This window comes from Eptesicus fuscus, chromosome 15, assembly GCF_027574615.1.
Source record: "Eptesicus fuscus isolate TK198812 chromosome 15, DD_ASM_mEF_20220401, whole genome shotgun sequence".
In the NCBI taxonomy this organism is placed as follows: Eukaryota; Metazoa; Chordata; class Mammalia; order Chiroptera; family Vespertilionidae; genus Eptesicus; species Eptesicus fuscus.
In genome coordinates, this window is record NC_072487.1 from 46,059,356 (window position 1) to 46,081,476 (window position 22,121).

Consider the following 22,121-nt stretch of genomic DNA (forward strand, 5'->3'; position numbering starts at 1 on the left):
CTTTTATTTTCTTCCTTATACTTTTTTATGTTTTCAAAATATTTTATGTTGAATATTTTTCCTTTCAAATAAAAGCAGAAAGTATTATTCTTTAACATACTTGCATTTTAACCCTCCACTTCTAATCTTTTCCTATTTCCAAACAAATGGATATTTAATGAGATTAATCGTTGCTAAACACAGAAAATCAGACTTTGAGAAGCTCAACAAAGGACAGGTAAATGTTAATATGGAGAAGCAAACACATAAACTCTCTACACTAAAAAATAAAATAAAATAAGGAAGCAATAGGTATGCTGACAAAAATAAAAAAACAAAGGTGAATTCTAGATCAACCTGGCTGAACAGCAAAGGGAGAAGCCATCCCCTATCTTGGGGTAACTGAGAGGAAGAAAAAAGTACAAAAATTAATTTAAACTATTTCTCAGTCTCACTTAAGGTCAGTGTCTGGGGTGGAAGTGGGGAATTTTTAGGAACTAAGTTATCTTAAATTACAACTTAATAACATCATCTTGCCTACCAGTTGAACTTCTACTTTTCACCTGGGCAATTTAACTGATATTGTTAATAAGATATTCAATTTTTAAAGTAAAAACAAATTCATTTTGCTTCTATGTGTTTCTAAAACTTCTTTGCAATGTATCCAGAAACTGAATTAAATCATATCTATTTGCTAAAGGAGGCCATCTAGTAAATAGGCTACTTTACCTGTGTTTCCTTTTTCATCTTCTCGGATGTGAAGATCCTTCACAGATGTCTCCAATTCTAGAAGATCTCTTAGGTCTTCCTTATATACTTCTATATAAGAAACTTTTATTTTAAAGTCAGTGCTAGGATTTTCAGAGATGTTTTGAAATATTTCTTGGATAGCTCGAGGAATGATACCCTTTTGACCATCTACAACTGAAGCTGAAATTTTAGAAAAAAAAGAGAAAAAAGCACATATGAAACTTAAAATATAAGAAAAGCTACAACATGAAATTGACAATCAATACATTTATTTTCTTACAATTCTCTATATTATAAATCTTTTAAACCATAATTACAAATTTCAGAGTTAAAAGTTTTCACATGCACGCCCTTACTCAAAATTTATTCATGCAGTCATTCAACAAATATTTATTTAGTACCTTCTTTTTGCCAGGCAGTATTCTAGGACCCTGGGAACCATTAGTGAACAAAACAGAAGCAAAAAATCCCTGCCCTTGTGGGACTATACTGAAAATAGACAACAGCAAAAAAAAAGTAACTGGTAAGTGAATTAAATAGTATGTTAAAAGTGATAGGTATATCCAGATAAAAAAATTGAGCAGGGTAAGGGGGAATGGATGTGTAGGTGCGTCTAAGTGGGAGGTGTTTGCAACGTTAGGTAGGAAAGTCACGATGGGCATCATTGAGAAGCTGACATTTAAGCAAAGACTTGAAAGAGATGGCAGAGGAGCCATGTGCATATCTGACGGAAGAGTAACCCAGGGAGAGAACAACCAGTACAAAGACGCTAAACTGATGTGATCCATTAGCAAGAAGGCCAGTGTGGCTGAAGCAGAGAGAGCAACGGGAGAGTGACAGGGGATGAGGTCAGAGAGGTGACAGAGCCAGAACATGTAAGTCTGTGTAGACCACAGTAGACCTCGGGTTTTATTCTGTGTGAAAGGATAGTAGTAAGTTGCGATTTAAGAGCAATTTAAGGCGGTGTTTTGCAAATACCATAAAAAGGCAGGAGTGGATGTGGGGAAACCACTTAGAAGGCTGTGCAGTAATCTGGGAATCAAGAGGGTTGGGCAGGTAAATATAATGTGGCTCACAGCAGGATGGTAGCAGAGAAAGGATGTGAAGTGACCTAATTTGGGATTTATGTTCAAAGTAACATCATTAAGATTCCCTGATAGATTGGATGTGGGATGTGAAAGAAAGCAATGAGTCAAGACTGACTCTAGCCCTGGCCATTTTGGTCCCAGGTTCGATTCTAGTCAAGGGCATGTACCTCAGTTGCAGGCTCCTCCCTGGCCTGGGCCCTGGTCAGGGCGCATGCAGGATGTAACCTCTCACATCGATGTTTCTCTCTCTTTCCCTCTTTCTCCCACTCTCCCTAAAAATCAATGGAAAAATATCCTCTGGTGAGGATTAACAACAACAACAGAATGACTCTAAGGTTTTGTCTTGAGCCACTGGAGTTGCCATCAACTAATATGGGTAAGAGTGGGGACTAAATTGGTTTGAGGGGAAAATAGCAGAAGTTCATTTTTTGACCAATTAAGCTTGAGGCATCTGTTAACATCCAACTGAGATACTTTGTGGTCAATTGCAAAGACTAAACAGGCAGTAGTTGGATATATAAGTCCAGAGTTCAAGACAGTAGCCTGGATTGGAGATTTTTTTAAAAATCAGAAGTCAGCTACATATAGATGATATTCAATATCATGAGACTGGATGAGATCAAGGAAAAAATAGTCATATATCTCTTTTCCTTTATCTCTTCTACAACCCAGAACACAGATCTGCACATTATGAATGAACAACAATACATACTAGGGACTCAGATACTTGTACACCAATGTCCATAGCAGGATTATTCACAACAGCCAAAAAGGGGGAAAACTCAAGTGCCAACCAACACAGGAATGAATAAGCAAAATATGACATATAGATAAAATGGAATTTTATTCAGTCATAAAAAGGAATAAAGTTCTGATACATGCTACAAGGAGGATGCCCTTGGAAACAAGTGAAAGAATCCAGACAGAGGAGGACAATTATATGATTCCACTTCTAAGCAATATCTAGAAGATGAAAATTCATAGAGAAAGAAAGTAAATTAGAGGTCACCAGGGGGTGGGGAAGGGGAGTTATTTCTTAATGGGTACAGAGTTTCTATTTGGGATGCTGGGGAAAAAATAAGTGATGGTTACAAAACACTAAGATTATGGTTAGATCACTATAATCTTAAAATGGTTAAAATAGTAAATTTTGTTATCTACACTAATAAAAAAGATTCAAATTGACCATACCTTTGCAACGCCCACCAGCCAATTAGGAGTGAGTATGCAAATTAACCCAACAAAGATGATGGGTTAATTTGCATATGCAGGCCCCGAGTGGCCGGGGGCAGGACGCCTGCATTATCGTCACTGACAACACAGGCAACCTGCACAGCCCCAAACGCTCCGGGCCTCTGGGCAGCGTGGGAAGGCAGAAAGGCGGCTCTGGCCAGAGTGAAGGCGGTGCTGGCAGCCAGGGGAAGGAAGGCCCATTCTTGCATGAATCTTCATGCATTGGGCCTCTAGTATATATATTTACCATAATTTTTAAAATAGTAAAAAAAAAGTACAATATAAAATTTAAAGTAAATGAAATAAATTGGGACTTAAGGTTAAATAAGTTTCTGTAGGCCAATTTAGAAACAAACGTACCTACCACGTTCAGCATTGTTTCATGGAAAATATATTACAAGCTACAAAACACTAGTTTACAAATGAACCTTAAAACCAACTTGTTTCCAAGTTGAAGATTACCAATGTTTAAATTTTTGACAACAATCATCCTGAAAAATCTGAACTATTAAATTGGACTGCCTTTCACCTAACTTAAGATGTAATACTGCCATCATGTGGCATGTACAGGAAGCTGTAGGTTTTCCAATACAAGGGAGAAAGTGGATTCCTTTTTGACAGCTTCCAAGAACAAGATAATAGCAATATCTATAAACCAAAGTATAAGCATTCTGGATTAGCCAGTATGTATAGATGATCATTCCCCACTTCAAAAGATAATAAAAATCCCACAAAAATTCAAAAGACTTACCAAAAAGCTCAATTTCAAATAATATTTATAATAAAGCTTCAATACGTATTTTGGTAACATATAATCACATTGCAATGTTAGGCTTATATTCCTGAAATAAACTATTTCAGAGAGAGAATTTATAAAGTTTTGTACCTCAATAGCCATCATTTAGCTATTTATTATATGCTATTTAAAGAGCAGAGAAATAAAAGTTTTTAGCAATTAGGCCTAGTAAAAGTCAGTACATCCAAGTTTCTGAAAAATTGGAAAATGAATTATTAGTTTAAATAAGAATCATATTAAAAAATAAGAAATTTTCATTCTGGCCATGACTGGTTTGGCTCAGTGGATAGAGCGTCGGCCTGCGGACTGAAGGGTCCCGGGTTCGATTCCGGTCAAGGGCATGTACCTTGGTTGTGGGCACATCCCCACTAGGGAGTGTGCAGGAGGCAGCTGATCGATATTTCTCTCTCGTCGATGTTTCTAACTCTCCCTTCCTCTCTGTGAAAAATCAATAAAATATATTAAAAAAAAGAAAAGAAATTTTCATTCTGTCATAGGACCTAGCATGGTGCCTTAGATACTGCAAATGCTCAATAAATTATTTATTGGGTGAAAAAACCAACATTATTTTCACGGTCAATAATTAAACAGCAGACAACTAACCCAGAATTGGGAATTTCATGTGATGAAATAATATTCCCAGAATTGGGAATGTCAATCTGGGAAATTGAAAATGCTCACTGGTTCACAGGCTGACGCTCTATCCACTGAGCCAAACCAGTTGGGACCAAAATTTATTTCTAATGGTGGTCTGTTTCTTCTGATAAAGAGCACCTCAGAATAGTTAAAAGTATTTTAGGACAACTTTTTTCCTTAAAGAATTAAAATTACACTCGTGGCCTCTTAAATATAAAAAAATATAGGTATGCCCAGCCAGTGTGGCTCAGTGGTTCATTCCCAGTGAGGACACATGCCTGGGTTGCGGGCTTGATCCCAGGTGGGGGGCTGTGCAGGAGGCAGCTAATCAACGATTCTCTCTCGTTATTGATGTTTCCATCTCTCTCTCCCCTTCCTTTCCTCTGTGAAATCAATAAAAATATATTAAAAAAAAAAACAACATAGCCCCTAGCTCAAGCATGTCAAACTTGCGGCCTACAGGCCGCATGCAGCCCACAATGAAATATTTGCGGCCCAGCCAATATAACAATATGTAAGAAATGTTTTAATAGCCCTGGCTGGTTTGGCTCAGTGGGTAGAGCGTCGGCCTGTGGATTGAAGGGTCCCGGGTTTGATTCCAGTCAAGGGCACATGCTTGGGTTGCAGGCTCGATCCCCAGTGCGGGACATGCAGGAGGCAGCTGATCAATGATTCTCTCTCATCATTGATGTTTCTAGCTCTCTCTCCCTCCCTCTCTCTTCCTCTCTGAAATCAATAAAAATGTTTTTAAAAAAAAAGAAATGTTTTAATAAAAATTTCATAACTCAATTTTACAATATCCTATTATATATATTAATAATGAACTACAACATTCAATAATGAATGATTATTATGATTGTGTTGCATTCATTTCCCTTACACGCCTTACGCACAGGCGCACCATTTATCTCCACTAATACTAGCAGTGAATATTTTAGCAGCCGGTTGCCACATCATTAGTCTTCTACTGACTTGTTTGGTGTGCACAAGAGGAAATATTTCGCTTCCGGAGAACAAGAAAAATAGGTTTATTTGCATTATGCTTATTAATTTATGCAGTTCTTCAGTGTCTGGTAAAAATTAATTTTTATTAAAATGTTCTATTATTTTATGTTAACGATTACTCATTTATTTTAGCTCTTTGTATTCAGCATGTCTCCATCGAAATAAACCTACGTTTCTATGAAAATTGAAGCTTTTGGTTTTTGCAACCCACATAAACTTAAACCTTGTTTATTTGGCCTGTGTTAGCCCTAGTTGCTTTGGCTCAGTGGATAGAGTGTTGGCCTGTGGACTGAAGAGTCCCAGGTTCGATTCTGGTTATGTGCATATGCTCTGGTTGCGGGCTTGATCCCCAGTGTGGGGTGTGTGGGAGGTAGCCAATCAATGATTCTCTCTCATCATTGATGTGTGTCTCTCTCTCTCCCTTTCCCCTTCCTCTCTGAAATCAATAAAAATATATTTTTAAAAAACCAATATAGCTATATTTGTCACCAAGGTCTGAACATTTTATACTCTTATTAGCATAAAGCACATACTGAGTCTTTAAGGTGGTAAAACATTGGCCAATAAAAAAACAAAAACAACAAAAAACTATGATCTTCAAGAAAAACCACAATAGTAGAAAATCTGAAATTTATTTTATTGTGAGACCCTAAAATAATCTAATATCTTAAGTCTCCTATTCCTGTATAACACTAATTCTAAAAAATTGGAGAAGGTAGTGGCAGTAGGCATTTAAGGCCCCTCCATTTAATCTTTGGAATGAGGGCTTCCTCAAACCACACAGCCACCTCCAAACCTCCCCCCACCAATCCCTGCACTTAACGAGAGATGTTTCTGAAAGTTACATATTCTACATTTGAGAAGTATGAAAGTAGAAAAAATATTAAAAGCCATTATACATATAGGTAATACTAATGATCACTTTCAAAATGATCTATATGCACAACATTCAAAAGCTTGCTTTTAGTATAAAAATACCAATACAATCAACAGTCTCAACAGAAGACTTGGCTTTCAATTCCAGCTCTGTCACCCGCCACCTAACTCAGTAAGCCCTTCAGCGTTCTGTGGCTGGAGCTCCTCACTCATAAATGAAATGATTTTCAAGGTTTTTTCTAGCTCTAAAGGAAATCTTACGATACTATCTTCTCTAAATTATTACAAGGAAGAGAAATTATATCCTAAAGTACTCAGTATTTAAAATAGAAATCTGTATACATATGGGAGGTGGTGGATGCATTACCTAGAAGGGAGGAATCCTTTCACAATGTACACACAGATAAAATCATTACAATGTATACTTAAAATACCTTACAATTTGTCAACTAAACCTCAATAAAGTTGTAAAAAAAACTTTACAACTGGCTAAAAAATGAGGGGAAAAAAGACTCTTTAAATTACTTTCCTATAAGTCCTGGTTACAGGACTCTTAATATTTACAAGTGGACTATTAAAAGATGCAAAATCTAGGAAAAATGCATAATCTCATCATGTTAACTCATGTCTCTCTAATTTAAATTCTGTTCAAAATGACAAAGGGTTGCCAGAGGCACATGGTTTGGGGGTGAGGGTAACGGTTATAAGATAAGTAAGTCCTGCCGAAACCGGTTTGGCTCAGTGGATAGAGCGTCGGTCTGCGGACTGAAAGGTCCCAGGTTCGATTCCGGTCAAGGGCATGTACATTGGTTGCGGGCACATCCCCGGTGGGGGGTGTGCAGGAGGCAGCTGATTGATGTTTCTCTCTCATCGATGTTTCTAGCTCTCTGTCCCTCTCCCTTCCTCTCTGTGGAAAATCAATAAAATATATTTAAAAAAAAAAAAAAAAAGATAAGTAAGTCCTGAGGTGACTACAGTTAACAATACTATATTGTATATTTAAAAGTTGCTAAGATTTCTCATCACAAGAAAAAAAATTGAAACTGTGAAGTGATTGATATAAACTCAACTGTGGTAATCACTTTGCAATATAAACATATATCAAATCATTATGTTGTATACCTTGGACTAATATAATATTGTATGTCAATTTATCTCAATAAAATTGGAAAAAATGTCAAAGGTCTAAACACTGAACATTGTCTTAAACTTCTTTCCTCAAACAAATATAAGCATAAATTGTTTAATGAAAATTCAAATAAAAAAACAATGTTTTAAAGATGACGTATGAGCACATCTGATTATCCTATTCATTATTTCATTCAATTAATATGCTGAGCACCTACAATGTGTCAGGTACTCTCATGTTTTAGCTTCTTTCAAGTATTTCAAAAGTCAAACACTATGGGAATCTTACCAACATGGCCTCCTCCGATGGTGTATGTCTTCCCAGATCCAGTTTGTCCATAGGCAAAAACAGTTACATTATAGCCTTCAATGAGTGATAACACTAGTGGCTTTATGCACGTATTATAAACTTCGTCTTGAGTGGAACTTTTGCCAAAAACAAAATCAAAAGTAAAGACTCTATCTCTCCCAATGATAATTTGCTGGGTGTTTGGAATAACTCTCACACAAACTTGATGATTATGAAGAACTTCTTTGCATAGCAGAGGTCTAATTCTTACAGCAACTTTTACTGGTATTTCCTCCATGGCAGCTTAGATTTTGCTAAACAGATTTTCTACTTAACATTCAGTGTCTAGTGTGAGAGCCATCCATTTTACATAAGATCTGGACTCCTGTGTATAAAAATAAAAACAAAATTTAATTACTGATTCTATCCTAATAAATCATCATCTAAAGCAAAGTCAATTAGAGCAGGTTTTGTTCCAACATAAGCTAGTTACAAAGAATAAATCTGTCTTGTAAAGGACATCTATAATTTATAGATGAAATTATATGATGTCTGGATTTGCTGTAAATAATCTAGGGGGTAGAGGCTATGAGTTGGTAAATGATGAAAACTAAATGATAAGCACATGGGATTCCATTGTGCCCTTCTTTCTGTAATGATAATATATTTCCCAGCTCATTAATCTAAATATTGAATAATTGGGGAGTTAAAAAATTAAATCAAGGAAATAACTGGGTAATTGTACACGTGTGTTAAAAGCAAATCCTTGCACTAGGTTTTATAGCTATATATTTAAAAATAACATCTCCTCATTGCCACAAATATTATAAATAAGTCCATGAAATAATTTTAAGGATTTCCATAAGTCAATATAAATCTAAGTCATTTTTTATTCAAAAATAATCAAAACTGAAAAACTGCTTTTCTACTCCTAAATTGTTATACTAATTTCTGAAGATCTCTAGTGGAATTAACACATTAAAAATTAAACTGGGTCGGGCTGCTGTGGCTCAGTGGTTGAGCATTGGCCTATGAACCAAGAGGTCATGGTTTGATTCCCAGTCAGGGCACATGCCTGGGTTTTGGGCTCAATCCCCAGTAGGGGGTGTGCAGGAGGCAGCTGACTGATGATTCTTTCTCATCACGAATGTTTCTATCTCTCTCTCTCCCTCCCTCCATTTCTCTGGAATTAATAAAAAGGTATCTTTTTTAAAAAAATAAATTGGTAGCTACACTTACAATGAACAACCTGAAAAAATAAATTAAGAAAACAATTCCAACCCTAGCCCATTTGGCTCAGTGGTTGGAACATCTGCCCAAGAACTGAAGGATTCAGGGTTCGATGCCGGTCAAGGGCATGTACCTCAGTTGTAGGTTTGATCCTTAGTCCTGGTTGGGGAGTGCATAGTGGGCAACTAATCCATGTCTCTCACATCGATGTTTCTCTCTCTCTCTCTCTCTCTCTCTCTCTCTCTCTCTCCCCCCCCCCCCCCTTCCATTCTGTCTAAAAATATCCTTGGGTGAAGATTAGCAACAACAAAAAGAAAACAATTCCATTTACAATAGCATTAAAGGAATAAAATACTTAGGAATAAATTTTTTTAAAAGATGTGTAAAACTGATACTTTGAAAACTACAAAATACTGTTGGAAGAAAGAAGATCTAAATAAATGGAAAACCATCTCATGTTCATGGATTGCAAGACATTGTTGAGATGACAATGCAATATTCCCCAAACAGATCTAAAGATTCAACACAAGTCCTATCAGAATCCCAGCTGATTTCTTTGTAGAAGTTGACAAGCTCATCCAAAAATTCACATGGAAATTCAAGGGACACAGAATACCAAAAACAATAATGAAAAAGAACAAAATTGGAGGACACACTTCCCCAATTTTAAAATCAAGCAATAGTAATCAAGACAGTGTGGTATGGGCATAGCCAGACTTAAAGATCAATGGAAAATAACTGAGAATCCAGAAATAAACCATCACATTTATAGGCAATTAATTTTCAACAAGCAGGCCAACACAATTCAATGGGGGAAAACAGTCTTTTCAACAAATGGTCATGTACAACTGGATATCCACCCTCCAGATCAACTCCTATCTCACATACACCAAAGTTAATTCAAAATGATTCATAGACCTAAATGTAAGATCGAAACTATAAAATTCGTAAAAGAAAACATGGGGGTAATCTTGCTAACCTTAGATTTGGCAATGGTTGTTCAGATACTACAGCAAAAGCAAGAATAATAAGCAATAAAATGAAAAAATAGATAAAATGCACTTAATCAAATGCAAAAGTTTTAAGCCTCAAAAGACACTATCAGCCCTAGCTGGTTTGGCTCAGTGGATAGAGTATTGGCCTGTGGACTAAAAGGTCTCGGGTTAGATTCTGGTCAAGGGAAATGAGCCAGTTGCAGGCCCAATCCCCAATGGGGGGCGTGCAGGAGGCAGCTAATCAATGATTCTCTCTCATCATAGATGTTCCTAACTCTCTCTCCCTCTCCCTTCCTCTCTGAAATCAACAAAAATATATATTTTTTAAAAACACAAAACTTGAGAGCGGAAAAATGGCGGCTTGTCCCGGAGCAGAAAGAAAGAACAGCTGAGAGTCGCAAGGGGAGTGTTTGTTAGCAAGTTAAGGGACAGCTAAACTCCAGGAGAAGGTGGGGGACTGCTGGACGGGGTTCCCCTGACCTGGCAGCCCCCACTGCGGCTGGGTCCCTTCCAGGAGCTACTGGCTCAGATGAGGAAACCGCCCACGCCATCTTAAAAGGGTAAGTGGATCTTATCGGAAGCCTGAAAACCCACAACTGCGGGAAGCCTGAAAACCCACAACTGCGGAGATCACCGAACACCTGGGAGCCCCAGAACACCGGTCCCCAATCAGCGCAAACACGCAGATTCAAAGGAGATCTTCACTCCTCCACGGAAAGGTCAGATTTCGCCGGCAGGAGAGAGAAACGCGCGCTTTGTGGGAGCTGGAGGTACAGGGAAGTCTGTGCCTAGAAAAATCCCTGGCTGTTGGGGCTGGCGTGATCCGTGAATGTGGAAGGGGGTCCTCAGAGCTGCTAACAGAAGGGATCTCTAAAAAGCAACCCATTTTGATCTGACGCGGAGGGTCAGACTAAGAATTTCAAAGGAGTGCAGGCTTCTTAGTCTTGCGCGCAGACCCACTGTCCGCAAACTTGGGCTTTTTCCGATTCTGATTACTAAGCCCAATACATAAGATAACCCAGTTGGGGATACCCTGAGAGACTTGCAGGGGGAAGTTGTTTTTCTGGAACCTGGGGATCGGAGCTGGGAGTGACCATCACAGAGCCAGCTCTGAGGCAGCCCACCTCCACAAACCGGTATTGAGTGCCACAGGGAAAGAAGGCTAGAGAGACCCGGAAGTCGATCCAGAAACACTGCCACCCAGGGGATGAATCACAAATTGACTCTGTGTAATCAAAAATAAAGTAATACAAGAAATTAAGACACCGCCTGCTTAAAAATCAGGACTGGCTTACAACACTGAGGAGCAGTGGAACGCAGGGAACTGCAATACTGTCCAGACTGGGAAACAGGCGTGCCAAACAGAGCAATAGAGGAAGTGAATGACCTTCACTACTGCACATTTTATTTTTATTTATTTATTTATTTTTATTTTCCTTTTTTGCATCTTTTACTTAAGAAACTAAATTTTTTCTTTTTTCCTCACTTGATTTTACCTTTTTAATTATTACATTGTTATTTTCAATCAGTATTATTACTACTACTATTTTACCTTTTTTTCTCTTTTTTTTTTTAAGTGTCATTTTATTTTCTCTTTATTTTACTTTGGGATCAGTGTTCTACATCCTATTTTCATCTTTCCTTTAGCATCGTTTTACCCTATCTCAACTCTACCTTTATGCCATCACTCTCTTCCTAACCTTTCCCCTTTTGGTGTCCTATTTAATCTTAACCATTTCCTGCTTTAGACTTTCCCTATTCTGTTTATCCCCTGCTAAAATTTCACCCTACTTATATACCTAATTTCCAATCCCCTGCTCCAAGTCATACACACCTCTCTCTTCGCTGTCTTAACTATTCAACAATTGTTTTTCTCTCTGTCCTTTTGTTGTTGTTTGCTTGAATGTTGATCATATCGAATTTTTATGCTTTTTTGTGAGATTGTTTTGCTTATTCTTTTTTTGTTTGTTTTTTGTTTGTTTGCTTTGTTTTTGCTTGTTTTTTACTTCTGTTTTCCCTTGCCTCGCTTAATATTAGTTGGTGTTGTAGTTTGTATTAATCTCCAGGTACTTGTTGCTGGCATTTGCTGGGACTAGTGGTTGTTCTACTGGAGTTTTCTCCCCATATATATAGTTGGTTCCCCTTTTCTCTCTTAGTCTCGTTCTTGTCTCTCTTACTTTTTTTTTCTTTTCCCAATTTCATTTTGACACTCCTTTTCTCTTTTTCTTTTTCTTTTTTTTTTTACTTTTCTACTTTCTCTCCTATCCCCTAATTTTCCTTTCTCTGGTGGTCACCTTTATTGGAGGTTATTAATATCGTGAATACATTTCTGTTCAGTGCCTTGTGTGTTGTACCTGGTTGTGTTGTATTTTGAACCTTTAAATCAACGCAGAAGAGAGAGAGCTACATAACCAGACAACCTGAAAAGAGAGACCATGGGGAGACAAAGAAACAGCCCGAACATGAAAGAAAAGCAGGCATCACCAGAAAAGGAAGGAAACGAAATAGAGGCAAGCAACCTGTCGGAGAAAGAATTCAGAGAAATGATCATAAGGTGGCTGAAAAGAATGGAAGACAAATTCAACAATATGAGTAAGAACCAAGAGGAAATGAAGAAGAACCAAGAAGAAATGAAAAATGACATCGCTGCTGTAAAGAACTCAATAGAAAGCATCAAGAGTTGACTAGAAGAAGCAGAGGACCGCATCAGTGAGCTAGAAGACAAGATGGGAAAAAATACCCAAGTAGAGCAGCTTCTAGAAAAAAAATATTAAAAAGCAGGAGGAGAGCCTAAGGGAACTTTGGAACAACATGAAACAAAACAACATCCACATAATAGGGGTTCCAGAAGGAGAGGACACTGAGCAAGGAATAGAAAACCTGTTTGAAGAAATAATGACAGAAAACTTCCCTGATATAGGGAAGAAAAAACCCACACAAACCCAAGAAGCTCACAGAGTCCCAAGCAAAATGAACCCCAAAAGACCAACGCCAAGGCACATTATAATTAAATTGGAAAACACCAACGACAAAGTAAGAATCTTAAAAGCAGCCAGAGAGAGACAGAAAGTTATATACAAAGGGACCCCCATCAGACTAGCAACTGATTTCTCAACAGAAACTCATCAGGCCAGAAGGGAATGGAATGAAATATACAAAGTCATGCAAAGGAAGGGTCTGAATCCAAGAATACTGTACCCAGCAAGGCTATCAATCAAAATTGAAGGTGAAATCAGGAGCTTCACAGACAAAAAAGGACTAAGGGAAATTTATCACCACCAAACCAGCAATGCAAGAAATGCTAAAGGGTCTGCTGTAAAAAAAAGAAATAGGAAGCAAAGAAGGAACACAGGGGTAAAGAATAAAAATGGCAACAAATAAGTACTTATCAATAATAACTTTAAATGTAAATGTATTAAATGCCCCAATCAAAAGACATAGGGTAACGGATTGGATAAGAAAACAAGACCCATATATCTGCTGTCTACAAGAAACCCACCTCAGAAAAAAAAGACGCACACAGACTGAGGGTGAAGGGATGGAAAAAGGTTTTCCAGGCGAACGGAAATGAAAAAAAAGCTGGGGTAGCAATACTTATTTCTGACAAATTAGATCTCAAAGTGAAGGACATAACGAGATAAGGAAGGCCACTTCATAATACTAAAGGGAGCAATCCAACAAGAAGAAATAACTCTGGTAAACATATATGCACCCAATACAGGAGCACCCAAATACATAAAAAAACTCCTGGAGTATATCAAAGGAGAGATTAACAGCAATACAATCATAGTAGGAGACTTTAATACCCCACTATCACCATTGGAAAAATCCTCTAAACAAAAAATCAGCAAAGAAACATCAATCCTAAATGACTCACTAGACCAGATGGAATTAATTGACATCTTCAGAACATTTCACCCCAAAGCCACAGAATATACATTCTTCTCAAGTGCACATGGGTCATTTTCAAAGATAGACCATATGTTGGGACATAGGCAAAGTCTCTTCAAATTCAAGAAGATAGAAATCATACCAAGCATCTTCTCAGACCACAGTGGCATAAAACTGGAAATCAACTGCAATAAAAACAATCCAAAGAAATCAAACACATGGAGACTAAACAGCATGCTATTAAACAATGACTGGGTTACCAGAGAAATCAAGGAATAAATAAAAAACATCATGGCAACAAATGACAATGAAAATACAACAATCCAAAATCTATAGGACACAGCGAAAGCAGTCTTGAGAGGGAAGTTCATAGCTCTACAAGCCTACTGCAAAAAAACAAGAAACAATGGTAATAAATTACCTAACCCTACAACTCAAAGAGTTAGAGAGAGAGCAACAAGAAAAGCCCAGTGTAAGCAGAAGGAAGGAAATAATAAAGATCAGAGTGGAGATAAACGACATAGAGACCAAAGAAACAGTACAAAAGATCAACAAAACCAAGAGCTGGTTCTTTGAAAGGATAAACAAGATTGATGAACCTCTAGCCAGGCTCACCAAGAAGCAAAGAGAGAGGACCCAAATAAACAAAATCAGAAATGAAAGAGGTGAAATAACAACAGACCCCGCTGAAATACAAAGGATTGTTAAAAAATACTACGAACAACTCTATTCCAACAAACTGGACAACCTAGAGGAAATGGACATATTCCTAGAAAAATATAACCTTCCAAAACTCAATCAGGAAGAATCTAAACAGCTCAATAGGCCAGTAACTATGGAAGAAATTGAAACAGTCATCAAAAAGCTTCTGGCAAACAAAAGCCCGGGGCCTGATGGCTTCACAGGAGAGTTTTACCAAACATTCAAGGAAGAACTAAAACCTATCCTCCTCAGAATATTCCAAAAATTTCAAGAGGAAGGAACACTTCCAAACTCCTTCTATGAAGCCAGCATCACCCTAATACCAAAACCAGATAAAGACAACACAATGAAAGAGAATTACAGACCAATATCCCTCATGAACATAGATGCCAAAATCCTCAACAAAATTCTAGCAAATCGGCTCCAGCAGTACATCAGAAAGATCATACACCATGACCAAGTAGGATTTATCCCAGGAATGCAAGGATGGTACAATATCCGCAAATCAATAAACGTGATACATCACATAAACAATTGAGAGATAAAAATCACATAGTCATATCAATTGATGCAGAAAAAGCATTTGACAAAATCCAACACCCTTTCTTGATTAAAAACTCTCAACAAGGTGGGAATAGAAGGATCATACCTCAACATAATAAAAGCTATATATGATAAACCCACAGCAAACATCATACTCAATGGGAAAAAACTAAAACCATTTCCCCTGAGAACAGGAACAAGACAGGGATGCCCACTCTCACCACTCCTGTTTGACATAGTACTGGAAGTATTAGCCATTGCAATTAGACAAGAAGAAGAAATAAAAGGCATCCAAATTGGAAAAGAGCAAGTAAAGCTGTCTTTATTTGCAGATGACATGATATTGTACATAAAAAACCCAAAAGACTCCATCAAAAAACTAATAGACTTAATAAATTAATTCGGCAATGTAGCAGGATACAAAATTAACACCAAGAAATCTATGGCCTTTCTTTACATCAATAGTGAACTTACAGAAAGAGAGACTAAAAAAGCAATCCCATTTACCATCGCACCAAAAAAATTAAGATATCTAGGAATAAACTTAACTAAGGAGGTACAAGACCTACAAGCAGAAAACTACAGGACACTGAAAAAAGAGATAGAGGAAGACGTAAACAGATGGAAGAACATACCATGTTCATGGACTGGTAGAATTAACATCATTAAAATGTCCATACTACCCAAAGCAATCTATAGATTCAATGCACTCCCCATTAAAATACCAACAGCATATTTCACAGACCTAGAAAGAACTCTCCAAAAATTCATCTGGAATAAAAAAAGACCCCGAATAGCCACAGCAACCCTGAGAAAGAAGAATAAAGGCCAAAACCGGTTTGGCTCAGTGGATAAAGCGTCGGCCTGCGGACTGAAAGGTCCCAGGTTCGATTCCGGTCAAGGGCATGTGCCTTGGTTGCGGGCACATCCCCAGTGGGGGGTGTGCAGGAGGCAGCTGATCGATGTTTCTAACTCTCTATTCCTCTCCCTTCCTCTCCGTAAAAAATAAATAAAATATATTTTTTTAAAAAAAGAAGAAAGTAGGAGGGATCTCAATACCAGATTTCAAGCTGTATTACAAAGCCACGGTTCTCAAAACAGCATGGTACTGGCACAAGAACAGACATATAGATCAATGGAATAGAACAGAGAATCCAGATATCAACACAAACCACTATGCTCAATTAATATTTGATAAAGGAGGCATGAACATACAATGGAGTCAAGACAGTCTCTTCAATAAATGGTGTTGGGAAAATTGGACAGATACATGCAAAAAAATGAAACTAGACCACCAACTTACACCATACACAAAAATAAACTCAAAATGGATACAGGACTTAAACATAAGACGGGAAACCATAAAAATACTAGAGGAATCCACAGGCAGCAAAATCTCAGACATATGCCAAAAGAACTTCTTCACCGATACTGCCCCTAGGGCAATGGAAGCTAAAGAGAAAATAAACAAATGGGACTACATCAAAATAAAAAGCTTTTTTACAGCAAAAGAAACTATCAACAAAACAACAAGAAATCCCACTGTATTTGAGAACATATTTGCAAATGTTATCACTGATAAAGGTTCAATCTCCAACATCTACAGGCAGCTTATAAAACTTAATAAAAGGAAGATAAATGATCCAATAAAAAAATGGGCAACAGACCTAAATAGAATCATTTCGAAAGAAGACAGAAGGCAGGCCAAGAGACACATGAAAACATGCTCAAAGCCAAAACCAGTTTGGCTCAGTGGATAGAGCGTTGGCCTGCGGACTGAGGGGTCCCGGGTTCGATTCCAGTCAAGGGCATGTACCTTGGTTGTGGGCACATCCCCAGTGGGGGCTGTGCAGGAGGCAGCTGATGGATGTTTCTCTCTCATCAATGTTTCTAACTCTCTATCCCTCTCCCTTCCTCTCTGTAAAAAATCAATAAAATATATTTTTAAAAAGAAAAGAAAAGAAAACATGCTCAAAGTCACTAATTATCCGAGAGATGCAAATCAAAATGACAATGCGGTACCATCTCACACCAGCCAGAATGGCTATCATCAACAAATCAACAAACGACAAGTGTTGGCGAGGATGCGGAGAAAAAGGAACCCTCGTGCACTGCTGGTGGGAATGCAGACTGGTGCAGCCACTGTGGAGAACAGTATGGAGTTTCCTCAAAAAACTAAAAGTGGAACTCCCATTTGACCCAGTAATCCCACTCCTAGGAATATATCCTAAGAAACTAGAAACACCAATCAGAAAGGATATATGCACCCCTATGTTCATAGCAGCACAATTTACAATAGCTAAGATTTGGGAACAGCCTAGGTGCCCGTCAGCAGATGACTGGATCAGAAAACTGTGGTACAACTACACAATGGAATACTATGCTGCCATAAAAAAAGAAGGAATTCTTACCATTTGCAGCAAACTGGATGGAATTGGAGAACCTTATGCTGAGTGAAATTAGCCAGTCAATGAAAGAAAAATACCACATGATCTCACTCATTTATGGATAATAAAGAAAATTATAAACTCTTGAACAAAAAGATAGATACAGAGACAGTAAACCATCAAACAGACTGTCAAATTACAGCGGGAAGGTTAGGAGAGGTGGGGGTGATAAGAGATCAACTGAAGGACTTGTATGCATGCATATAAGCATAACCAATGGACGCAAAAAGCTGGGGGGTGAGGAAATGTATGGGAGTGGGGGGGGGGCAATGGTAAGATATGCACACATATAATACCTTAATAAAAAAACGAGAGAAAAAAACAAAAAAAATAGAATTCAAAAAAATAAAACCACAAAACTTGTAGGTCTTGGTAGGATAAAAAGTTTAAAAATGTAACAAGCAATCTATGATAAAAGTTTAGTGTAGATGATGAAAAATAATCAGTTTGGGAGAAGGCAAGTCTTAATATCATTAAGTAATCTAGTAGACTAATGGATAAGAGTAACATCTGCTTGCTTTGGAAATGTTAATTAAGACATATTTAATATTAACTAGCCTTTAAAAACTCTGCAGCAATAACTGTGCATTTATAACTTTGTGAGTAGATAGTTTGAAAAGGAACACAATAACAAAAAACATTTACATCACTCCACTAAGAGCCCACTGAGAGTAAAAAAATATCAGCTCCCTTGGGCCATAAAATCCCAAAATAGTTAGCAAACTATCTTTAATGGCCAAAAAGATGCATCTAACCTTGTCAGTTTTATTCATTCTACTAAATGAATGAACAAATAAATACTCATATGTATTTATTCAGGGATCCTAAAGGACTCTACAATCATCTGCTGCTGGTAACTTTTCCAAAGAAATTGCAGAGATGCTGTGTTGACTTGGTTCTTCCAAATGTCTTTAAACACCTACATTAGAAGTTTCATCATACAGATTAGTTGTGTGTTTTTATACTATCACATTAAAACAAGTCATGGTCTGTGTTAAGCCAAGACTACTTTCAACGAAATTGCTAATAAAAAGTACTAAGTATAATTGGGATATTTTCATTTTCTTGGGTTCAAACCCCCCCCCCCCCGGCAATGAACATATATTTTTAATGAATATATTTCTTTCATAAGACAGCCATTAAAGCAAATTAACTAAGTTGTGATATATTTTCAAACGATGCAAGACAAACACATACACACAAACAAAAACTGGTTTTAGGCTGATGCAAGAAGGTATGTGTTTCTCAATCTGATAAAGGGAGTGGGTTTAGACAAAGTGAAAATCAAGAAGTATTTCTTTCTCAAAGTAAATGTGCATAAGGACTCAAAGGGCAGATGAGCAGAGAAAAGCAGTCTTGAATCCCTGCGGAATCAGCAGGAACATCGCTGTCCATGGTTACCAGCTCTAATCAGTGCGCTCAAATGTCAGCAGCTTTGCTGGCTAGTGTAGTCTTGTTGTTTTATTTTTGGTAATAGCATACTTGTGTTTCACATGGAATGTTGATTTAAATCAATGGTGAGGAAGTTCTACTTTTTTAGAAAGTTCTGAATTCTTCCTTTCAAACAGTTTTTGTTTTGTTACTTTTGTCATTAGTTCTTTCCTTTTCTGCATTTCTCTTTTTAAGAAACTTGACCCTGCTGAAACCGGTTTGGCTCAGTGGATAGAGCGTCGGCCTGCAGACTCAAGGGTCCCAGGTTCGATTCCGGTCAAGGGCATATACCTTGGTTGCGGGCACATCACCAGTAGGGGATGTGCAAGAGGCAGCTGATCGATGTTTCTCTCTCATCGACGTTTCTAACTCTCTATCCCTCTCTCTTCCTCTCTGTAAAAAATCAATAAAATATATTTTAAAAAAGAAAAGAAACTTGACCCATAGGAGATACCAATGAGATTTTCAAGCCTTCCACTGCCTTCCAAAACCTGTATAATACTTAAACTTTGCATATTTCCACAATTTCTTCTGATTTCTTAACTTTAGATAGTAACACTATTAATTTTTTCAAAGTGGTTAGAGATGGAAATACTTCTCCATTCTTTCATTTCTTTACAATGACAATATGTATTATTAACCACACTGTCTTTCGGAATTTCACTTTTTCTCATTCCCACTGAGTAGTAGGAGAAAGGACTAAGAAATGTGCAAACCTGTAGAGAATTTTTATAAATGTGTATTTGAACGAGATAGGCAGCATGATCTCAAATGCTCCCCCTCTTGTTTTTTTTTTTTTTGTTTTGTTTTTTTATAATAGGAATTTAGCTACAAAGGCTAGGACCCATAAACATATGGCTTGCAAAAAAAATAATATGTACGAATTTGTTTAAAAATCCACAGCACTTACACTTCTTCAGCTTCTGATCAATTACAGTAATCAGAAAAATGTGTATTATGTCATCGTTAAATGTAAAGGAAGGTGAAATCTGACTGGCTGGTAATATATAGGCATGCTCAATGGAAGTCTGAAAGCTGAGCAAAGACAAGATAAATATTTGATCACTGATGCCAGGTCATTCATCAGAAATAAGTGTTTCCAAATACGGTTGGCATCCCGTGCCCTTGGTTTTTCAGAAGTAGTGGTTACCGTATCTAAAAATTGTGGCTTGTTAACATTTCCATAAGAAACTTCCAGCAAAGGGACCTCAGAAAAGGCTTCAAATACATGAAGTGTCTAGATGGGGAAGATAGGAAGTAAAGAGGGGGAAACAGCCACGGTTTAAAAACTTGAAGAGGGCGGTGTTATTTGAAAGGCGTTTTAAAGAGAGAACCTGGGCATCCTTTATGGTTACCAGCTACCTCTGGGGGAGGGGGCTGTCGGACTTGTCCCGCACTCAGAAGGCGCCAAGTTTCAGCAACCGCGAAGGAAAAAAGGCGCCTGCGACAAAGCGAAACTCCCCATTCCTTCCAGACCCCGCAGTGGGAAGTACAAACACGAGAAATAACCAAGGATCCGACTCCAGAGCCGCTCGGTCCCGCGCTCCCCCGACCTTCTCAGCGGCGCCCAACTTCCTCCGGCGGGGTCCCAGCACCCCGCGGGCGCCGTCGTCGGCCGGGCCGGCTTCGCAACCGCCCGTCCCCCGTCTCCCCCCCCCCGCCCCCCGCAACGAAGCCCACCCGCGGCGGCCCCCGAGCGCGCCCCTCCCGGCCCGCGCTTCCTCCTCCCAACGGCCGGCCCGGGGCGCGGCAGGCGGGAGGAAGCTCCGCACCCGGCCTCGCCAGCCCGGCCGGCCCGCCGCGCACTGACCGGCCAGAGAAAGCCCGTCTCCGGCGGCGAGCGCAGCGCAGAACTCCTCGGTTTCCTTCCACCGCGCCGCCGCCGCCGCCGCCGCCGTCCGCGCCTTTTGTTGTCACGGGTTCTCCCGGCAACCGGCGAAGCCCGACGCCGACGCGCCCCCTCCCGGCCGGGCGTCACGCTGCGCATTGGGCCCCGCCCCTCCCTGTCAAGCCCCGCCCCACCCCGCCCCACCCCACCCAAAGTTGTATGTCAGGACCGCAAGTTGATAGGACTAAAGCCTCAATGAATAACAGGAACAATTTAGATTTGAGAATTCCTAGGAAAGCTAACCAAACCATTTGTGACAGAGGGCTGTTTGCAGGAACTTGAAGATATGCCAGTCCCAGAGTCTAGTCCCATGATGAATAAAACCAAAGCTTGACCATGTGATCCTAAAAGGCCTCTAAGATTAGAAGAAAGCCTAAGTCGGCTTGCATCAATGTTTTGCTTCACTGATAAATCAAACAATGCAAATGAAAACGATAAACCATTTTCACCTATTAAGTTGTCAACAACTTATTGTAATATCAGCAAGTGAGACAGACACTTTTATACATAATCCAACCTCTTGTCATCGCTCCTAAAAAGATAGAGATACTGATAAAGAATCATGTACAAATATGTCCATTAGGGTATTATTTATAATAGCAAAAACTTGGAGGTTACACATATGTTCAATGAAAGGGATTGATAAATTAACAATAGTACATTTATAAGAGAAAATATTATGTCCTCATTGAAATTCATGTTTACAAAAATTTGGCACAAGGAAATACAAATTAAGGATGCAAATAGTGTATAGTTTTCTCATTTGAAGAACTGGGATAAAAATCATCTCTAGCCGAAACCGGTTTGGCTCAGTGGATAGAGCATCGGTCTGAGGACTGAAAGGTCCCAGGTTCGATTCCGGTCAAAGGCATGTACATTGGTTGCAGGCACATCTCCGGTAGGGGGTGTGCAAGAGGCAGCTGGTCGATGTTTCTCTCTCATCGATGTTTCTAGCTCTCTGTCCCTCTCCTTTCCTCTCTGTAAAAAAATCAATAAAATATATTTTTTAAAAAAATCTTCTCTACTTCATAGGGTTGTTTTGAAGTTTAAAAGGAGAACATAATTGTAAAGCACACAGAATAGTAAGTACTTAAAAGTTATTAGGTGACTAGAATTATGATAATTTCCTCATATACACATATAAAAAACGTAAGACAGGGCCCTGGCCAGGTAACTCAGTTGGTTAGAGTGTCGTCCCAATACATCAAGTTTGA

The 22,121-nt window shown here is 38.5% G+C and overlaps 1 protein-coding gene across 1 annotated transcript in view; it reads right to left on the bottom strand.

Annotated features, from left to right (window-relative positions):
• KIF27 (kinesin family member 27) overlaps positions 1-20,885 on the bottom strand; it is an 82,138-nt gene extending 61,253 nt beyond the window's left edge. Inside the window, exons 1-3 of the mRNA XM_028146254.2 lie at positions 20,830-20,885; positions 7,781-8,165; positions 709-909 (exon numbers count right to left, since the gene is read on the bottom strand). Coding sequence (XP_028002055.2) covers positions 709-909; positions 7,781-8,078 — 499 coding nt within the window. The 5' untranslated portion in view covers positions 8,079-8,165; positions 20,830-20,885. The remainder of the gene's footprint in view (positions 1-708; positions 910-7,780; positions 8,166-20,829) is intronic.
• Positions 20,886-22,121: the final 1,236 nt, after the last annotated feature.